At 47.5% G+C, this 20,339-nt stretch overlaps 1 protein-coding gene across 1 annotated transcript in view; it reads left to right on the top strand.

Annotated features, from left to right (window-relative positions):
• Window positions 1–4,877: 4,877 nt before the first annotated feature.
• LOC136580280 (vomeronasal type-2 receptor 26-like) overlaps window positions 4,878–20,339 on the top strand; it is a gene marked incomplete at its 5' end in the record, with an annotated part of 53,082 nt that continues 37,620 nt past the window's right edge. The window contains 2 exons of the mRNA XM_066580723.1: window positions 4,878–4,895; window positions 18,464–18,742. Of these exons, the coding sequence (XP_066436820.1) occupies window positions 4,878–4,895; window positions 18,464–18,742 (297 nt within the window). The remainder of the gene's footprint in view (window positions 4,896–18,463; window positions 18,743–20,339) is intronic.

A 20,339-nucleotide genomic window follows, 5' to 3' on the forward strand; every position in this document is an offset into this window, starting at 1 on the left:
TCCCGCAGCTGCACTAAACACCCTCTCTGATAAGAAGCTAGTGGCAGGGCAGGCCAGCACCTCCAGGGCGTACAGCACCAGTTCGTGCCATGTGTCCAGCGCAGACACCCAATAGTTGTATAGAGCAGAGGGATCAGGGATAACGGTGGTATGATCGGCTATGTACTCCCTCACCATCTTTTTACAGTGCTCTCTTCGACTCAGCATTGACTGGGGAGTGGTGACACAGTCTTGCTGGGGTGCCATAAAACTAGCAAAGGCTTTGGAGAGTGTTCCCCTGCCTGCGCTGGACATGCTGCCTGATCCCCGCGCGTCCCCTGCTAGTTGGCCCTCGGAACTGCGTCTTCTGCCACTAGCGCTGTCAGATGGGAACTTTAGTATCACTTTTTCCACCAGGGCCCTGTGGTATTTCAACACTCTCGTACCCCTTTCCTCTTCGAAAATGAGAGTGGAAAGGTTCTCCTTATACTGCGGGTCAAGAAGGGTGTACACCCAGTAATCCGTGTGGGCCAGAAAGCATCTAACGCGAGGGTCACAGGAAAGGCAGCCTAACATGTATTCAGCCATGTATGCCAGGGTCCCAGCACGCATCACATCGCTGTTCTCACTTGTAGGATGACTTTCAGGATTATCCTTCTCCTTCTCCTCCTCCTGTTCAGCCCATACACGCTTAACAGATGAGAGGCAAACAGCATGGGTACCCTCTGCAGTGTGGCCCGCAGTCTCTTCCCCCTCCTCCTCCACATCCTCTCCCTGCTCCAAAACGCGCTGAGATATAGACATGAGGGTGGTCTGGCTATCAAGTGACATACTGTCATCCCCCGTTTCCTGTTTCAACTGCAAAGCTTTGGCCTTATGCTTAGCAGCGAACTTCTCAGCAGACAAAGCAGCGGGATGGTAACACTAATGATGGCCGCATCACCGCTCACTATTTGGGTAGACTCTTCAAAGTCTCCGAGGACCTGGCAGATATCTGCCATCCATGCCCACCCCTCAATAAAGAATTATGGAGGCTGACTACCACTACGCCGCCCATGTTGCAGCTGGTATTCCACTATTGCTCTACGCTGCTCATACAGCTTGGCCAACATGTGCAGCGTAGAATTCCAGCATGTGGGCACGTCGCACAGCAGTTGGTGCTCTGGTAGCTGAAACCAACGTTGCAGGGTCCTCAGAGTGAAAGCGTACGTGGTGCACTTGCGGAAATGTGCGCAGACGCGGCGCACCTTGCCGAGCAGGTCAGACAAGTGGGGGTAGTTTTTCAGAAACTGCTGAACCACCAGATTGAAGTTGTGGGCCAGGCATGGCATGTGTGTAGGGCTGCCGAGCTGCAGAGCCCCCACCAGGTTATGGCCATTGTCACACACCACCATGCCCGGTTGGAAGCTCAGCGGTGAAAGCCAGAGGTTGTTCTGCTCTGGCAGACCCTGCAGCAGCTCGGGGGCCATGCGCCTCTTGTCACCTAAGCTGATTATTTTCAGCACGGCTTGCTGACGCTTGCCCACCGCTGTGCTGACGCGACGCGCGCTACCGACTGCTGGCGATGTGCTCATACTTAATTGAGAGGTAGAGGTGGCAGAGGAGGAGGAGGGGAGGGTTCGGAGGAGGTGGCATAAAACGCTGCAGATACCAGCACCAAGGTAGGACCCGCTATTCTGGGTGTGGGTAGGACGTGAGCAGCCCCAGGCTCTGACCAAGTTCACCCAATGTGCCATTAGGGAGATATAGTGGCCCTGCCCGCCAGTACTTGTCTATGTGTCCGTGGTTAAGTGGACCTTCCCAGTAACCGCGTTGGTGAGTGCACGATTGATGTTGCGGGAGACGTGCTGGTGTAGGGCAGGAATGGCACTCCGGGAAAAATAGTGGCGACTGGGGACCGCCATCATGTTTTTTAAAGCCTCCGTTTCCACAAGCCTGTATGGCAGCATCTCCAGGCTTATTAATTTGGCAATGTGCACGTTAAAAGCTTGTGCATGCGGGTGGGTGGCGGCGTGTTTGCACTTTCGCTCCAACGCTTGTGTTAGCGACAGCTGAACGCTGCACTGAGAGACATTGCTGGATGGAGTGGAGGGCGGTGGAGGTGAGAATGTGGGTGCAGGCCAGGAGGCGCTCGTGCCTGTGTCCTGGGAGGGGGATTGGATCTGTGTGCCAGGTTGGGGCACTGGGGAAGAGGCAGTGGTGTGACCTGGAGGCGGTGAATGGCCTTCGTCCCACCTTGTGGAGTGCTTGGCCATCATATACCTGCACATGCTGGTGGTGGTGAGGCTGGTACTGGTGGCTTCCCAGCTGATCTTGGTGCGACACTGGTTGCACACCACTGTTCGTCGGTCGTTCACGCTCTCACTAAAAACATCCACACCCTTGAACACCTAGCCCTCTGCACGGAGGCTTGCCGCAAGGGGGTGTTTTGGGAAACAGTTGGGGGATTCTTCACTCTGGCACTGCCTCTACCCCTGGCCACCCCACTGGCTCTTTCAACCTGTCCTGCTGCTGCACTTGCCCCCCCCCCCTCTGAAGCCCTGTCCTCAGTAGGCTTAGCAAACCAGGTGGGGTCAGTCACCTCATCGTCCAGCTGCTCTTTCTCCGAATCCTCTGTGCGCTCCTCCCTCGGACCTACTGCCCTTACTACTACCTCACTGACAGACAATTGTGTCTCATCATCCTCAACCACAGAAAGCTCTTGAGACAGTTGCCGGAAGTCCCCAGCCTCATCACCCGGACTCCGGGATCTTTCCAAAGGTTGGGCATCGGTCACGACAAACTCCTCAAGTGAGAGAGGAACCAGTTTTTTCCCACTCATGTCAGGGACCCGTGAACAGTTCCCGGGAGTCTCCCTGATTAGAATATGTCATTTTGATGGAGTGAGGAGGTTGGGATGAAGGAGGAGCAGCCAGAGTATTCAGAGTTGCAGTCCCTGGGCCGGAAGTAGTGGACTGCGTAGAAGACTGGTTGGTCGATACATTGCTGGACGCGTTTTCTGCCATCCACGACAGGACCTGCTCACACTGCTCTGTTTGTAATAAAGGTCTACCACACGGACCCGTAAATTGTGATATGAAGCTGAGGAGCCCAGAAACTTGCCTCTCTTGTAATCCCACAGCAGTCGGCTGTGATTCACCACGCCAAGGAACTCGGCCTGTGCCAACACCCTCACTTGGATGTCCGCATCCTTGACCCTTACCCCTACTCCTCATCATGGCAGATTAAGAATAGAGCAGGGCCCAAATTTATTATCCCACTGTACAGCATTGACAACTGTGCTTAATTCACCGCACACAGAGACTTGTAGATAGCGGAGGCTTTATGCTGTGACTTCAAAAAATTAACCCGCTGTTTTGCGCTGATACCTAGGGGTAATTTACCGCTCGCAGAGACTTGTAGATAATAGAGGCTGTATGGAGTGGGAGAAGACTCTAAAGCGAGTGGCTAGTGCTTGTAACTGCGGTAATCTCAACCTCACCAAGGAAAGGGTATTGTGAGATGCTCTACACAGCGGCAGAGCTGAAATACTTTGCAGTGGCCCAGGAAATATTACAGTACTGTTTATCGGTGAGACCTCTGTCTAATGCACTGCAGACATTGAACAATATAGCTGAAATAGTTTGCAGTAGGCTAGGAAATATTAGAGAGCAGTTTCACGGTGAGAGCTGGTTGTACGGCACTGTAGGCTGAGAAAGCTATTACTGAAAGGCTGGGAACAGGCCTAGATGCGTAATAAAAAATGAATGCACTACTACTCCCAGCAGGCCACAACTATAATGCACATGGTCAGATGTAGCCCTAAGAAGGACTGTTGGGAATCTTGCACAGAGGATCAGGAGGGCTGTATAACTTTCCCTATATAGGCAGCACTGTCCTTAAACTCTGCATAATACACTGCAGACTGAGAACGCTATAGCTGGAATGGCCTGCACAGCCCGAGATGCTTAAAAAAAAAAAAAAGGTGCACTACTGCTCCCAGCTAGCCACAGCAGTAATACACACTATGAAGAGTAGCCCTAAGAAGGACCGTTGGGGTTCTTGAAGACAGGATCCTACGCTAACACTATCCCTGAATGAGCAGCAGCAATTTCCCTAACCTCTGCCAGCATGCGTTTGAGGCGAGCCGCAGGCGGGACCAGTTTAAGTACTCAGCGGTCACCTGATCTCGCCAGCCACTCACTACTGTGGGGAGGAGAGAGGGCTGGCACGTCACAGCAGGAAGTGGTAATGCCTTCCCCGCATGTCTATTGGCTAGAAAATGGTGCGGAACATGCGGGGAAGGAAATGCAATTGACTCGAGTACCACGTGGTGTTCGTCTCGAATAACGAGCAACTCGAGTACCCTAATACTCGAACGAGTATCAAGCTCAGACGAGTGTGCTCGATCATCTCTATCACCGAGTCATTCAGTCAGTGAGTCAGTCAGGTAGTGAGTCAGTCAGCGAGTTAGCAGGGGGAGCTGTCAGTCAGTGTGTCAGTCAGGCAGTGAGTTAGTCAGTCAGCAAGTTAGTCAGTAAGTCACTTGGTCAGTTAGAGCCAGTCAGTCAGTCAGTGAGTCAGTCAGTCAGTCAGTCAGTGAGTCAGTCAGTCAGTGAGTCAGTCAGTCAAGGAGTGAGACAGTGAGTCAGTCAGTGAGTCACTCAGGTAGTGAGTGAGTCAGTCAGTCAAGGAGTGAGACAGTGAGTCAGTCAGTGAGTCACTCAGGTAGTGAGTGAGTGAGGGCTCCCACAAACTTGCGTTTGCATTTTTTGTTAACGTGATTGTCAATGGGACTTTTTTAATGTTAAAAACGCAACGCAATGCACCAAAAACGCAAGTTGCGCTGCGTTGCGTTTTTAACATTAGAAAGTCCCATTGACAATCGCCTTAACAAAAAACGCAAACGCAAGTGTGTGGGAGCCCTTAGTCAGTCAGTCAGCGAGTCAGTCAGTCAGTGAGGGAGTCAGTCAGCGAGTTAGTCAGTTAGTGAGTCAGTCAGTTATTAAGTTAGTCAGTCAGTCAGTCAGTCAGTCAGCGAGTGAGTCAGTCAGCGAGTCAGTTAGGCAGTAAGTAAGTTAGTCAGTGAGTGAGTCAGTTAGTCAGTGAGTCAGTCAGCAAGCAGTCAGTCAGCGAGTCAGTGAGTCAGTCAGGCAGCAAATCATTCAGTCAGCGAGTTAGTTAGTCAGTCAGTCAGTTAGTGAGGGCTTTCACCTTCATATATATAGATATCTTCCGACATCGAGAAGCGATTCTTAAAGGGGTTGTCCCGCTGTGACAAATACATCTATACTTACCTGATCAAGTACCCCCCCCCCCCCTATATTTACCTGTCCAATGTCCTTGGATACAGCAATTCCAGCAGTGTCTCATGCACGCGCATGCACAGTCCACTCACCCCATGGCTCTCACTGACGGTCTGGACCTTAAGATGAGGAAGAACAGCGGCTTGCCCCTGTGAACTGTCCTCAGCTGTAGGGTAAGTTTGGGATGGGGGGCTTATGTATGTTACTGTTTATGTGCTGGGGAGGGGGGCTGTCAGAGCAATTTGTCGGGCCGGGGGAAAGGGGCTGTCACAGTAATTTTTCTTGCGGGGCTGTCATAGTAATTTGTCAGGCAGGGAGACTGTCACAGTAATTTGTCGTGGGGGTGGGGGGAAGGGTTTCTTTCACAGTAATTTGTAGTGGGGGTAGTGGGGGGAGGGTTGCTGTCACAGTAATTTGTAGTGGGGGGAGGGTTGCTGTCACAGTAATTTGTCAGGGTGGGGGGCTATCACAGTAAATTGTAGTGTGAGGGAAGGGGTGCTGTCACAGTAATTTGCTGCGGGGGTAGGGGGAAGGGTGCTGTCACAGCAATTTTTCATGGGGGTGGGGGCTGTCACAGTAATTTGTCATGGGGGAAGGGTGCTGTCACAGTAATTTGTTGTGGGGGGGTGGACTGATGCTGCTTGGGCTACTATTGTGGGGTTACTATTACTGCTGTGACTATAATTGTGGGGGCACTGATGCTGTTAGGGCTACTATTGTGGGGGCACTGATGCTGCTGAGCTATGATTGGGGGTAACTAATGCTGTTGTTGATACAATTGTGGGGGCCTAATGCTACTGTGGCTACAATTGTGGGGGCACTGATGCTCCTGTGGCCACTATTGTGGGGGCACTATTACTGGGGATACTATTGTGGGGGCACTGATGCTGCTGTGGCTATAATTGTGGGGAAACCTATGCTGTCGTGGCTACAATTGTGGGGGGCTGATGCTGCTGTGGCTACAATTGTGGGGGCACTGATGCTCCCGTGGCCACTATTGTGGGGGCACTATTACTGTTGTGGCTATAATTGTGGGGGCACTAATGCTGCTGTGGCTACAATTTTGGGGGCACTATTACTGGGGATAGTATTGTAGGGGCACTGATGCTGCTGAGGCTATAATTGTGGGGAAACTTATGCTGTCGTGGCTACAATTGTCGGGGGCTGATGCTGCTATGGCTACAATTGTGTGGGCACCGATGCTGCTGTGGGTATTTTTATTGGGCACTATTACTGCTGTGGCAATAATAATTTGGGCACTGATGCTGTTTGGGCTATATTGTGGGGCAATGATGCTGCTGAGGCTATAATTGTGGGGAAACCTATGCGGTCGTGGCTACAATTGTCGGGGGTCTGATGCTGCTGTGGCTACAATTGTGTGGGCACTGATGCTGCTGTGGGTATTTTTATGGAGCACTATTACTGCTGTGGCAATAATAATTTGGGCACTGATGCTGTTTGGGCTATATTGTGGGGGCACTGATGCTGCTGTGGCTACAATTGTGTGGGCACTATGTGAGAGTACCATGTGAGGGACTGTGGGAGCACCGTGTTATGTGGGAGCACTATGTAATGTGAGGTCACTGGGGGGGGCACCGTTAGGAGACACTGTGGGAGTACCATGTGGTGGCACTATGTGGGGGCAGTGTAGGAGCATCATGTTATGTGGGGGTGCACTGTGGGGGCACCATGTTATGCGGGGGCACTATGTGGGGGCAGTGTGTGGTGGTACTTTATTATGTGGGGACACACTGTGGGGGAACTATGTAGGTAAAGCATGGGGGGGCACTGTGGGGGCACCATGTCATGTGGGGGCAATGTGTGGGGGGCACTATGTTATCTGGGGGCACACTGTGGGGGGAGGGCAAGGTCATGTGGGTGCACTATACTATGTGGGGGTGCACTGTGGGGACACAATGTCGTGCGGGGACACAATGATGTGACTGTGCTGTCCCAGTGGCCAGTGATGAGGGGACATGCCGGGGAGATGAAGGAACCTCCTGCTACATCTGTCACAGCTCTAGCAGGAGATGACGATGCTTTCTTTCAGCGTGCACCTCTCGTCGGTCTTCCAGTCATGTGACCACCATCATCGGGACCGCGCCCGCTAAGGAGGAGAGAGAGCAGTGCATCATGGGTACTACCCCAGCGGTGCCATCTTTGAAAGTTTGTATAGGTCAGCTGTACAAGGAGAAGATAATGAATAAAAGGTGAGCAGAATATGGTTTCTATGTGTAATGCTGGATTGTAGGATGCTTTCACTTCACAGGCAGTAATGCAACCCCTTTAATTACTGGGTAAATCTGGGCCTCTGCAGCAGGGAGGCACAACATTCCATCGGTCATCAGATTCCAGCACTTCGATGTATAGAATGAACTTCTGGGACCAAGTACAGTAGGCTCCGATCTCCAGAGCTGTAGGCGCTCCATGCTCTGCCTCATAGCCTGAGCTCTATAGAGGGGTCATATGAGGACATGATGAGGCTTATTTCAGTTACATTATTTGTATTTGTGTTCAACTCATTTACATAAGATACAGTTAAGATAGCTAAAGGGGAACAACCTTATATTAACCCCTTAATGGCACGGACCCTTTTTATAATCCATTTTTGTTTTCACTGCCCCTCTTTTTAAAAATCCTAACTCATTTATTTATCCATTGACATAGGAGGGCTTGTTTTTTGTGGGACGAGTTGTATTTGCTAATGGTACTAGAAAATGTGTTGAAAAACTTTTAAAAAACTGTAAGTGGAGTAAAATGAAAAAAAAGAAGGCAAAACAACATTCCGCCATCTTTCAGTGCATCTTGTTTCTACGGCGCACAAACTGCACCAAAATGACATCTTTATTCTATGGGTCACTATGATTACTACGATTCCAAAGTTATACAGTTTTTTTTCGTTGCACAATTTTTTTTTCAGACATTTTGGAATATATACGACTTTTTGATCGCTTCTTATTGTATTTTTTTCTGGGAGACAGGGTGACTGAAAGTGCATTTTTGAGGTTCTTTATTTTTTTCCGGACGATGTTCCCCATTTGGGGTAAATAAGCCACTACTTTGATAGATCAGACTTTTATGGACGCAGTAATTCCAAATACTTATTTTATGATTTAGATTCTTTTATTAAAAGTATTGGCATGCCACCTTTCTGCATGTACACTTTATTATAAGTGTCCTTATTTGAGAAGAATTATCTTGTAACCGATTCTGGTTCAGATAGAAGGATGACACTTCTGTCTCTACTAGGAACATTGTATGCTAGCATTTAAATATCAAATCGCTTTGGTGTAACTGACCATGTATTGGCCATATAGTAGGAGCATAATTATGATTCACAGTCCCTCAGAAATGTTTTCCTCCACAATTAATGTGTTCTGGTTGGCAAACATCTATTTTCTAAATCAACTGAGTTCATACCCTTTTTCAAGATGGCCAACAGGGATTCATCCATCTATCACGTCATCACACGGCCGGCCTGCCTCTGGCATATGCCAGGGTCTCCTATGACAACACGCTGGTCTTGTCATGTCATCAGTGGCGCTGAGCGTGGTGACATCATCACGTCACGCCGCCGATCATGTCACGTGGCCTCTCAGGATGCCCAGCACAGTGATGTCACCACAGCACACAGACGATCATATCACGTGACCCGTTAGGACGTCACGGCAATTCCCATTTTACAAATGGGTTGAACTGGGCCGGGCCTCCCACTGACGTCTGATAACCAGTCATCATGGCGATCATTATGCGGCGATTGACCGGACACTCAGGGACGTCTTATCTTCACCACAGTAATGGGTTTCTCTATACTGCAAACATTACTAATACCTATGAGAGGGGACATGGTGGTAGTGAGCAATGATCCTGTATCGTTCATTGTTTACATCAGTAATGAGGGGGAGTGTCAATCATGTACCCCCTCCTATGGGTGGAGCACAAATGCCATATATTCCCTGCAACTCCTCTTTGGCGGTTGATACTCTAGTCCACCATCCGGGCTATGAGTACTTTTTTATTTTTTATCTCTGATAGAGGGGGTGATCTTTAAGAGGCGACTTTACTCGCAGCCCTAGTTAGCGTTAATCTGGGGCTTAGTAGCACCGAGGGTGGCATAGCACTATCTACTGGATTAGGGTGGATCACCAACTATTCCACCTTCTAACAAATTGGGTGCCACCATAGGAGCAGTTAATTGGAGACATAGAACATAGTAGCCTGCAATATTATGGCTCCTACAAGATCTTAATACTCCCTCTCAGACAGTGCATGCTATATTACGGGAGTTGTGATTTGGGTGCACCACTATTATCAGCCCCTAACACTCCCCCTCTCTTAGCACATTCTACACTACGGGAGCTGTGATTTGGGCGCCATATTATCAGCAGCCCATAACACTTAGGCCCGTGTGTGTATTAGTATCTTCCCCCTAGCACAAATGTGCTCTTCTGTGTGCCCCCATCGTGTTACAGCTCTCTGTAAATTACACTAGCTGGCAGATGGTCTGTCTTCATTAGTCTGGGCAGCTAATTGAGTTTTGGCTATGCCACTGACAATTACTTCCTGATGATCTATGAGATCCATGGGGAAACGCGTCGAAGTTTCGAGTCATAACACATATACATATACTTACACAGGGAGTCATGATCCTCTGAATTGCAATTTTGCAAAAAGACCCTGTGGGTTTTGAAAGGTGCAAAAATAATGATATGCGCAGAAAAAACATTGATGCAATAAATTCAAAATTATCCATGTTTGCCTTCCATATTTAGACCTGGATGCATTAGTAGAGGCGGGCAATCCATCATTAAGCCCCCCGCATGAGGCTGAATATACTATCCGAGCTGCATATTAGTAGATACTTTAGTTCCAAGTCGCAAGAAGCATTAATATATGCTATAGCTCCTTACATGGAGCAGTGATTCCATAAATTTGAATAATTAACACTGCCCTGGGTGCTCTTGGATTAGGCTGTATCAAGAGAGGTATTTCTTCTCACTTGAGCCTCCCACCTAGTATTATCTTGGAGAGAGTATCCCAGCAGCACACTTTAGGATAAGGAGTAGTGTTGGCATTAGTTTTCAAAACATATATTGTGAGTGCCAGCAGCTTCGGTTCATTGCCCAAATGGTTATTTGTTTTGTGTTCTTGTATGTTAGGTGTGCCCTATTGTGGTAAATGTTTTTAAGCAAATATCAATAAATTTATTTTTAGAATAAGGTATATACTGTGAAACACAGACACACAACATATGAAAGCAAAAAGGGAGAAAGTAATAGAAAATACCAGTCTATGAAGCTGTTTCACACAGTCTTGGGGCGCGGAGTGAGTAGAAAGGTGGACAGTTCTGCATTTAGATGCATCTCCTGAGTCTGTGAGTGTGGGAAGATCCCCCTTTTGTTTTAAAGTCTATGAGGGTCCCACCTCCACCATCCTCTTCATGACTTCACTGAGGGTTAGCTGAATATGTGCACAGATCTTCCAGATGGAAAACCAATGTAACATTTCTGCCATATTTCCCTAGCAGGCCCTCAAATAGGTGAGATATGGCCACCATGTTTTAACCTACAAGTGGATACTTTAGGGGGTCTTTCAAGGGAGACCACTGCGAATGTTGCCGGGTCCAAATCAATGCGTCTGATCAGCGAGTACTCGGAGAAGACATAAAATGACACCACATGCAGTGTGGTGAAATCAGAATGAATTCTTCTTTATTGAAGCAAACACATCAGATTATATAGACCATAGACCATCGCACATGCAGGAGGCGGTTATCTTACAGCCAGCATATTATTGCATAAACATATTCTTTCTTAATGAGCTATTATTTCTAAAACTTAGAGACAGAACATCCTGTTAGTCTAGCACAGATGTCCGTGGTCCGCTGCGTCCAGTTACAGGAGATAAGCAAGACCTTGAGAAGCTCGGAGAAATCAGTTTTCAACCAGCTGGTTCCTATCTCCACTAACCAAAGCATACTTTGTTTTTCAACTATTTATTCTTATTTTGATAGCTTAGCAACATAATTAACCCCGTACATAATCCCCCATTTGGACATGGAGTCAAGGCAAGCACGACTCCTAGTCCATAAACACGTACTTCATATTGGTGCAGAGAAAGCTTTTTCAGTACATTTGGTGACACATGAGATTACAATTTTTATAGCTATATACATGCATAATAAAATCATCACAACTTGTAATATACTTTGTAGGATCCCCATAAACCAACCTCCTAACCCCGAGAACCAATTTGCAGGATTGAGGAAACTAAACCACCCCTGATCTTTATCTTGTTTTATGCTGGCGGCTATTTTCCCTAAGTTATTGATTCTTTGGTGTATGGATTCTGAGTGATCAGAAAGGTTAAAACAACACATCCCCTCAAATTCCTCACATCCGTGGTTTAGCGCAAGTAGCAAGTAATCTATGGTGGCCCTGTTCTGTAGGGCTGCTTTTCTAACTCCCTGTATATCTAATAGAAGAAGATCCAAAGCCTGAGATGTGGCATTCAGACCTTTTACCATATCACATGCTCGGCCATTAATTACTCTTGCCTTATATTGGGCCAGCCCGGGAACACCCACAATACTGACAGCAAGTGCCCTGTGTTCCGAAAAACTCAGTAAAGTGGGTGTTCCTTCACACTTGCTATCTAGCCCCTTCAACTCCCGTCTTTGTCTATTCATGGATCCCAGGCTGTTAGGTTTTTGGTACATTAGTATACTTAGCCTGGACAATGCACACAGTCCACCTGAAATATTACCAGGGATGTATGTATAGGTTTGATTACCACAGGATAAGACCCATCCCACCGGCAGTTTGACATGCCTAAAATGACTGGGGCTTCGGACCGTGTAGTTGCAGAGCATAGGGGTCTGTATTCTCTTGCATTGCTCCTTTGTACGGTTACAAAGTATCTGGGAATCATTAGTTACTGTGTGCCCTGGCGCACACCCTCCAATATACCTTTTATCACATGTGAAGTTATAACACACCTCAGCCGGAGCAACATTCCTTACCTGAAACCGAGTCATATTTGACCAAAGTGTGTGTTCGATGGCATCGCAATGGGGACAATATTCATATACATTTAGGAAGGTATTTTCTTGAACAACATTACCATCTCCCACATAGCTATCATTATGCACTATTGAATATATATCGCGAAATGTTTTTACAGGAGTGGGGACAGACAGTAGACAAGTCCGCAAAATATCTTCCCCACTCCGAAGGTTGGGCATACACATGTGGGAAATATTTAATACGTCTTTTGTGAGGTATTCCCACATATTGGGGTGTCCTTCTGCCCATCCAGTCCATCTTCTTTCAATATGGATCGTTGGTGGGGGTGCATCCCGATAAAAGGACAGTCCAATAAGACAAACTGCAGATATCAGGGTCAAAATACCCAGTATTGTCCACCCTGGCATAAGTGCCGCATCCCACCCTGGTCTCCTGACCGCAACCCTCCCTTTCATTCTGTGACAGGCTCGGGCACTTTCTTGCAGTGGGAGGCGTGAATCCAAGTGGCTTTTCCTTCGAGTTTAACTGAAGTGGGAGTGGTCAGCAGCACTTGATATGGTCCGTCAAAGTGAGGTTCCAAAGCCTTTCTCATGTGTCTTTTTACGACCACCCAATCTCCAGGCTGCAAGGAGTGAGTTCCTTCTAGGTTATCAGGGTCTGGAATTGAAGAAAACACTAGATCGTGTGTTATTTTCAGCTTACGGCATAGTTCTTGTACATATTCAGTAACTTTATCACATCCTTGCTGAAGAGCCTGTGGATGGTACAGGCCTAATCTTGGCACTGAGCCAAACAGTACTTCATATGGAGAAAGTCCTGTCTTTCGATTGGGGGTGGTACGTACAGAGTAAAGGGCCATCGGGAGACACTCTGGCCATGGCTTCCCTGTCTCAGCCATGGCTTTTTGTAACTTCAATTTCAGGATACCATTTAGTCTCTCAACTTTCCCTGAACTTTGTGGGTGGTAGGGGGTGTGGAAAGCTTGCTCTACCCCCAAAGCAGCCATTACCTGCTGCATTATTTCACCAGTGAAGTGAGTTCCTCTGTCACTTTCAATTGTTTCTGGCACCCCAAATCTACACACCAATTCCATCACCAGTTTCTTGGGGGTGACTTGAGCGGTGGCACTCCCCATTGCGTAAGCCTCAGGCCACCCAGAGAAGAGGTCCATGCAGACGAGCACGTACTCATACCTTCCTGACCTGGGCAGTTGGATGTAGTCTATCTGTAGTCTCTGAAAGGGGTACAAGGGCCGAGGTGTACATTTCTTAGGAGTTTTGACAACCTGCCCTGGGTTGTGTAGTGCACACACTTCACATGCCCTGACATATGCCTTTGCCATCCTGTCAAACCCTGGAGCGTACCAAACCTTATCCACAAGAGCTACCATGGCATTGTGAGAGGCGTGGACCTTTCCATGGGCTAGTGACGCCAAACTAGGATAGGCAGCAGCCGGTAAACACGCTCTCTCTCTCATCATCCACACATCCTTCACTTTCCTCCCTCCTGCCATGGCCCATCTCTCCTCTTCCCTTCTGGTGGGCTTCAGTACCACCTCGGTAGAAGCGGCTACAGAAGAAATGCCGGCAGGTACCCCGGTGTCCTCAGGTGGGCAGGATCTTTGCCGGGTACTAACCCTGCGCACTCGGTCCTCTCTGTCCAGCAGGGCTGCAGCCTTGGCTGCTCTATCGGCCTTCTCGTTGCCCTTGCTCTCCATGGACTGACCCTGGGTGTGTGCTTTAACTTTTATTATAGCTACCTGTTCTGGCAACATGATAGCTTCCATCAGTAAACGTACAGCTTTTCCATTCTTGATCGGCTTGCCTTGAGCTGTGAGGAAGCTCCGTGCGCGCCAGATAGGCCCATAGTCGTGTGCCACACCAAACGCGTACCTGGAGTCAGTGTAGATGTTGGCAGTTACACCCTCGGCTAGTTTACAGGCTTCAGTCAAAGCGCACAGTTCCGCTTCTTGTGCTGACACATGTGGGGGCAGTGGTTGACTTACCAGTACCTCCTGCAGAGTTACTACAGCAAAACCTGTCACAAAACCGCCTTTCTCATTCAGGTATCTAGATCCATCCACAAACATTTCAAGGGGGGGGGGGGGGGTTATGAGGGGTTTGTCAGTGACATGTGCGAACCCAGCTGTTTCCTGCTCCATGAGCGCTGCACAATCATGCTGGTGTTCTGTGTCAAAGGCCTCCTCCTCATCAGTCTGGGAATTTGCAAAAAGCTGGTCCCCTGTACTTACTTCCCCATTTGAATCAGTGTCACCTAATGGTAATAAGGTGGCCGGATTCAAGGTGGTGCAATGTTGAAATGAGACATTGGATGAAGAGTGTACCGCAAGTTCCATTTTAATCTGTCTAGCAAGAGACAGATGTCTACGGCTTACCTGGGTCAGAATTCCATGTACATCATGGGGTGTCAGAACCACCAGAGGGTAGTCTAGGACCATCTCAGAGGCTTTCTCAAGTAGTGTTTGTACTGCCAGAACTGCTCTTACACAGGAGGGTGAACACCTGGCTACTGTGTCAAGATTTGCACTGTAGTATGCTACAGGGCGCTTTTTATCACCATGCTCTTGTGTGAGGACGGCAGTAGCATGTCCCGCCATCTCAGTCACGAACATTTGAAAGGGTTTGTTATAGTCTGGCAGGCCCAGTGCCGGAGCACTGGTAATCTGTATTTTCAGCTGACGGAAAGCTGACTCGGTTTCCGGGGTCAAAGCAAATGGCTTGGAACCCAGGCAGTCATACAGAGGCTGCATGGTCATGGAGGCAGAGCGAATCCACGGCCGACAATATGAAACTAACTCCAGAAATGTCTGCAACTGAGCATGTGAGGTAGGGAGTGGCATGTCCTCCACCACCTTGGTACGTTCTGGCGTGAGGTGTTTTGTACCAGAACCTAGGCAGTGACCAAGAAACACAACATGAGATTTGCAAAACTGCAATTTGTCTTTACTGGCTTTACACCCGCTGTCTGCAAGGAAACAAAGAAGGCTTAGGGAAGCATCTATGCATATAGACCTGTCCGGTGCACAGAGCAGTAAGTCATCAACATACTGTAGGAGGACCACTCCAGGCGGGGCGGCCCAAGCATCAAGCACTAACATCATACATCTGATTGGGGCTATTTTGCGTCCCTTGCGGTAGGACGGTCCAACAATACTGTTTCCCTCGGAATGTAAATGCAAACAAATACTGACAGTCAGGGTGCAATAGAACTGAAAAGAAGGCGTTTACTAAATCCACCACTGTATACCAGCAAGTTCCAGAAGGTACGGTTGACAACAAAGTATGTGGGTTGGAAACCAACGGTGTTTCTAAAACAGTTACTTTGTTAATTTCTCTTAAATCGTGAACCATACAGTAGGTGTCGGGCTCGCCCTTCTTTCCTTTCTTTTTCACTGGGAAGAGTGGCGTGTTAGCGGAGGAGACACAAGATTTTAAAGCATTCAAGGCACATAACTCTGTGACGGTGGAGGCTATTGCGTCTTCTTGTGCCATGGCAAGAGGATACTGGCGAATCATGGGGGCTTTTTCCCCATCTTTGAGGTACACCATGACCGGGGGTACTTGGAGATGCCCCAAGTCCATCTTCCCCCTTGCCCATAGAGTCTCTGGAACTGCTGAAAGAACCTGTGCATCTTCTGGGGTTAACATATAGACAGCAAAAGAAGGAGGCGGAGTGACCAAGTCTGCTGCCATGAGACAGAATACCTGGTGGTCGGCCGTAGTGGTGCTGACATGAGCCTCACCCGAAGGGTGAAGCTGTATGCAGCACCCCAGGGGTCCCATCACATCGGTTCCTATGATGCAATCCCCAGCAGGTGACACCAGGAAGCGAGTGAGGACTCGTGACCCTTGAAAGCAGACTTCCACAGTCTCCGTCTCTCTCATCGGGGTGGGATCGCCAGAAATACCAAATGCCACATGTATAGTGTCAGATAATGGTAGCTGAAGGTCCTGAACTTTCTTTCTACTTATACAAGACTTAGTAGCCCCAGCGTCTATCAAAAAGAGCACCTCCTCCCCCGCTAAAGTTAGAGGTTGAAAAACCTGTATTCCACATTCAGCCGCTGCCATAAGGGCTATGGGGGCAGGATTGCCGGACCTTAATTGATAATTTACATAACCTCCTGGGGCTGGCGGAGGTGGTGGCATGTCTGGTGGCTGGCGTGTGGCGACGGGCGGCTGCTGATTTCGCGGGCGTTTAGGGACTCTACAGTTGCGTGCCAGGTGACCGGGTTTCCTGCAATTGAAGCATTTACGGGTCTCTCTCTGTTGGGGCTGGTCACTTATGCGTACTCGGTCACCATCCATGGTATAATTTTTAACAGCCACACCACCGGATCGTTTATCATCCATGGCGAAGCCCACCGCTTTCTTGTAAAGCTTTGATTTTGTTGGCCAGGCTCTTTTTTATGCCTTGCATAAAAGCTTCCGTGAACAAGGTGTCATGTATGTTATCAGGACAATTTTGTAGATTCATGTCTCTGGTACACTGTTCTAGCCGCCCATAATAACAATCAATAGTCTCATTTTTCTCTTTCTTACAGGTGGTTAAGGCTACCTGTCTGTCTCTTGATTGTTTTTCTAGCCAGGGACTTAAGTGGTCTAAGAATACTCTGCCGCTGTCAAGGGTGCGTGTATCCCGTGGCGGCCCGTCCAGTTTACAATGGGTGGAAATGTTAGCATATAACCCATCGGGACATTTAGTCAGACAGTCCATGTCTGTCCATGCGGCATTGTAATTTTTCTGTATTACTTCTATTTTTCTACGGAAGGCTGCTGGTTCAGTCTCTGGGTCTGGTAACTGTTGGCATAAGGCCATTTGGTCCGTGACTGACCAGGGACGCCATGACGAGACAGTTTTAGTCTGTTCAGTCTGTGTAAAGGAAGGGGGGGCGCTCCCCCTGCAGCTCCTTCTTCGGCCGTAGTAACATCTACGTTAGCCGTGACCCCTTTTCCCGTGGTAGTGGTGGAGGTTACAGGGAACATTTGGTGGGTAACATTAGAAGGGGGCCTATTGCCGGGGACACATTGTCCATGGGGTCTGGGGCCCCCACAAGCAAGACAATCTTCCAGATAGCAGGGATTCTGCTGCCTGCATCTGGGACAATCCCAAGCTGGACCCCTGAAAGGATTATTGTCCGGTGCTGGGGGAGCCGTAGAAGATGCGGGAGTTGGGTAGGCAGGTGGAAGCTCTTCTGCAAGGTTTGGATAAAGACCCGTAGGAATTGACGGGGTTGGTGGAGGGGCCAGAGGACAATGAACAACTATGCCTTCCCTGGCCTCCGTGTCCCAGTGTTCGTCTTGGGCTTTCCTAGATAAGTCTATTATGGCCTCGATACCTTTTTCTAGCTTTAAGTCACGTAGCATTTTAATATTTTTATTTTTAAATTGGGACCAAAATTCATAATTGAAAGTTCCCGCCTTTTTAAGTCCTATTTGTCTGTATATTTTATAGGCTTGTGTACTGATATCCTCCCCCGCCCTCTCTCTTATTATCTCGATAGGGGTAAGATAAGTTTTAGACTGTTCTGCCCCCATCTTCATATGCTCACTATTCTTCACGAAGTATACAGGACACTATATCACACAGTACTTTATAGGAGGACACACAGTCTTCCTTGTCCTGGAACAGTTTTACAGCATCTTCCAGCAATCACACAGATTACTTCGGAGGGTTCAGGGGAGACCACACTTTGCCTCTCAGGGAACTTTTGGTGATGTTATAGCAAAGCCAACAAAAACAGATAATTGCCAACGTGATACAAACAATCAGTACAGAAACTTCAAGAATTCCCTCAGGCAACATGGCATAAAACAAAAGGGTATGAGTTCTTCCGTCTATTACAGTTTCATGAACATCATACGTTAAAACATGGCGGAGTATTCTTAAAAATACATGCAGCGACTAACCTTCTGCAACATTTCATCACACAGTGTATCTTTACACACCATAAAAACTACACAACCTTAGCCATCTGATTTCCTGAAAATCTAGAATCCATAGTTGTCATGAAGGTTTTTCCACAATAGAACATAAAAATATCAAAATGGTAAAAATATCAGTAGGGTTAATACTTACTGATCAGATGGTCGCCAACACGACCTCCATTCATCTCCTACCACTTTATCTCATCTCCACAGACCCGTGCCTCAGTACTACAGGTATCTTCTGACTTTCCGTTTCGCTATTGAGGAAATTAACCGAGATCAGACAATTCTACCCAACATCTCTCTGGGATATCATGTATATGACTCGTGCTCCGAAAGCAAGAAATCTGTGAGAAGTGTCCTACAGATTTTATCAGGACCCGGAAGGACCGTCCCCAATTATTGTTGTAGAGAGCAGAGGAATGTAGTCGGATTTATTGGAGACCTGGGTTCAGTATCTACGGTGTCCATGGCTCAAATACTGGCCATATACCGGTACTCACAGGTAGGTGGCATCCTCATGTCCTTAGCTCTGTCAGAAAAACATGTTTCTGGTTCTCATTGATCATTGAGACTCGGATCTTAGCTGCATAGGTCGGTATCACTGAAAGGATAATGATAAAATATGACTTTTAATACTTAGAATTAAAAATCAGGAACTGCTCATAGCTAACAGTGATGACATTAATATGAAGCAAAGCATAAACCCAAAAACACAAAACCAAAAACGACACAAAAGAAGGGAGGACGGGGGGAACGCACCATGAAATGGCTGGATCTCCTTTTGTAGTTGGTTATCCCCATAGGCGTATACAAAAATGGCCTCTAATGGGTTTCCAAGCACAAAATGTGATAATTTGTGTAATACACACCGCGATCCTTCATTTATTAAATCATGTGTGTTGCAGACACAGGCCCTTGGCATCATAATGATTGATCGTGGAGGTGAGAGCACACTGTTTATTGGCAAATGCCACCATGCGAATGCGACCTCATCGGTGATGAACCATCAGATGCCGTATCAATAGTTTGTGTTAAATGTCCTAAAGTTTAAGCTTTGGTTGTATTGTTGTTCTTAGGCCACTATCAATAGACCTTACACGCATCCGTTGTGGTACCCATCTAGTGACGTGATGAGCGATAAACTCTTTTTATAACAACCGTTGTTTGACACTACGCACATTGCAACCACGTTAATGGTATCATCAGGGGTCCTATATGTGGACGTAACATTTATAACCATAAGCACAAAATGCAATGAACTTCTAGGTCTAACCCCCGCATTCCTACACCCGATCTTAGCACTTTTTAGTATTCCTCATATATTTCGAGCTGCTGGGTGATTCCCTGTTCCATCATTTACATCAGATTTGAGTTCTACGTATCCATTTTATGCTAGTATTATAATTGTTACATCCACATTACTGTCACTGAACGGCCACTCCTAGTAGGATATGAGGTACCAAGGATCAATGAACCAAAAAAGAAACTGGTGCTTTCCGATATAGGACCGCTGATAGTTTGGTTGAAACATGCGTAGGGTCAAATAATGGTTGTTACAAAAGACGAGTCAATTAATGGATGTTATAAAAAGAGTTTACCGCTCATCACGTCACTAGATGGGTACCACAACGGATGCTTGTAAGGTCTATTGATCTTGGCCTAATAACAACAATACAACCAAAGCTTAAACTATATGACATTTAACACAAACTATTGATACGACATCTGATGGTTTATCACCTACTAGCTGATTACCCGGCGTTACCCGTGTATTTATTTTTATACTCACTGACTTCTCCTGTAATTTTTGTTGCCAATGGCTATTTCTTATACCGCTGAGGTAAAATGAAAGCTGCACTGTGAATGGTGCCTATGGGTAACACAGACTTCCTTTCAGACAGCTTTCATAAGAGTGGGTGCTGGGCTCATTTCTGTGTGGTACTTAGTGGCTCAGTGCTAGTGGGAAGCTGTGTGGTAGTTGGAGCAGAGGAGGAGGTTGTCTGTGTAAGATATCGGAGGAGCAGGAGGTCTGTGTAATAGATTAGTATTTCAGGAGGAGGAGGTCGTCCATGTAATAGATTAGTGTATGATGAAGAGGA

This window comes from Eleutherodactylus coqui, chromosome 1, assembly GCF_035609145.1.
Source record: "Eleutherodactylus coqui strain aEleCoq1 chromosome 1, aEleCoq1.hap1, whole genome shotgun sequence".
NCBI lineage: Eukaryota > Metazoa > Chordata > Amphibia > Anura > Eleutherodactylidae > Eleutherodactylus > Eleutherodactylus coqui.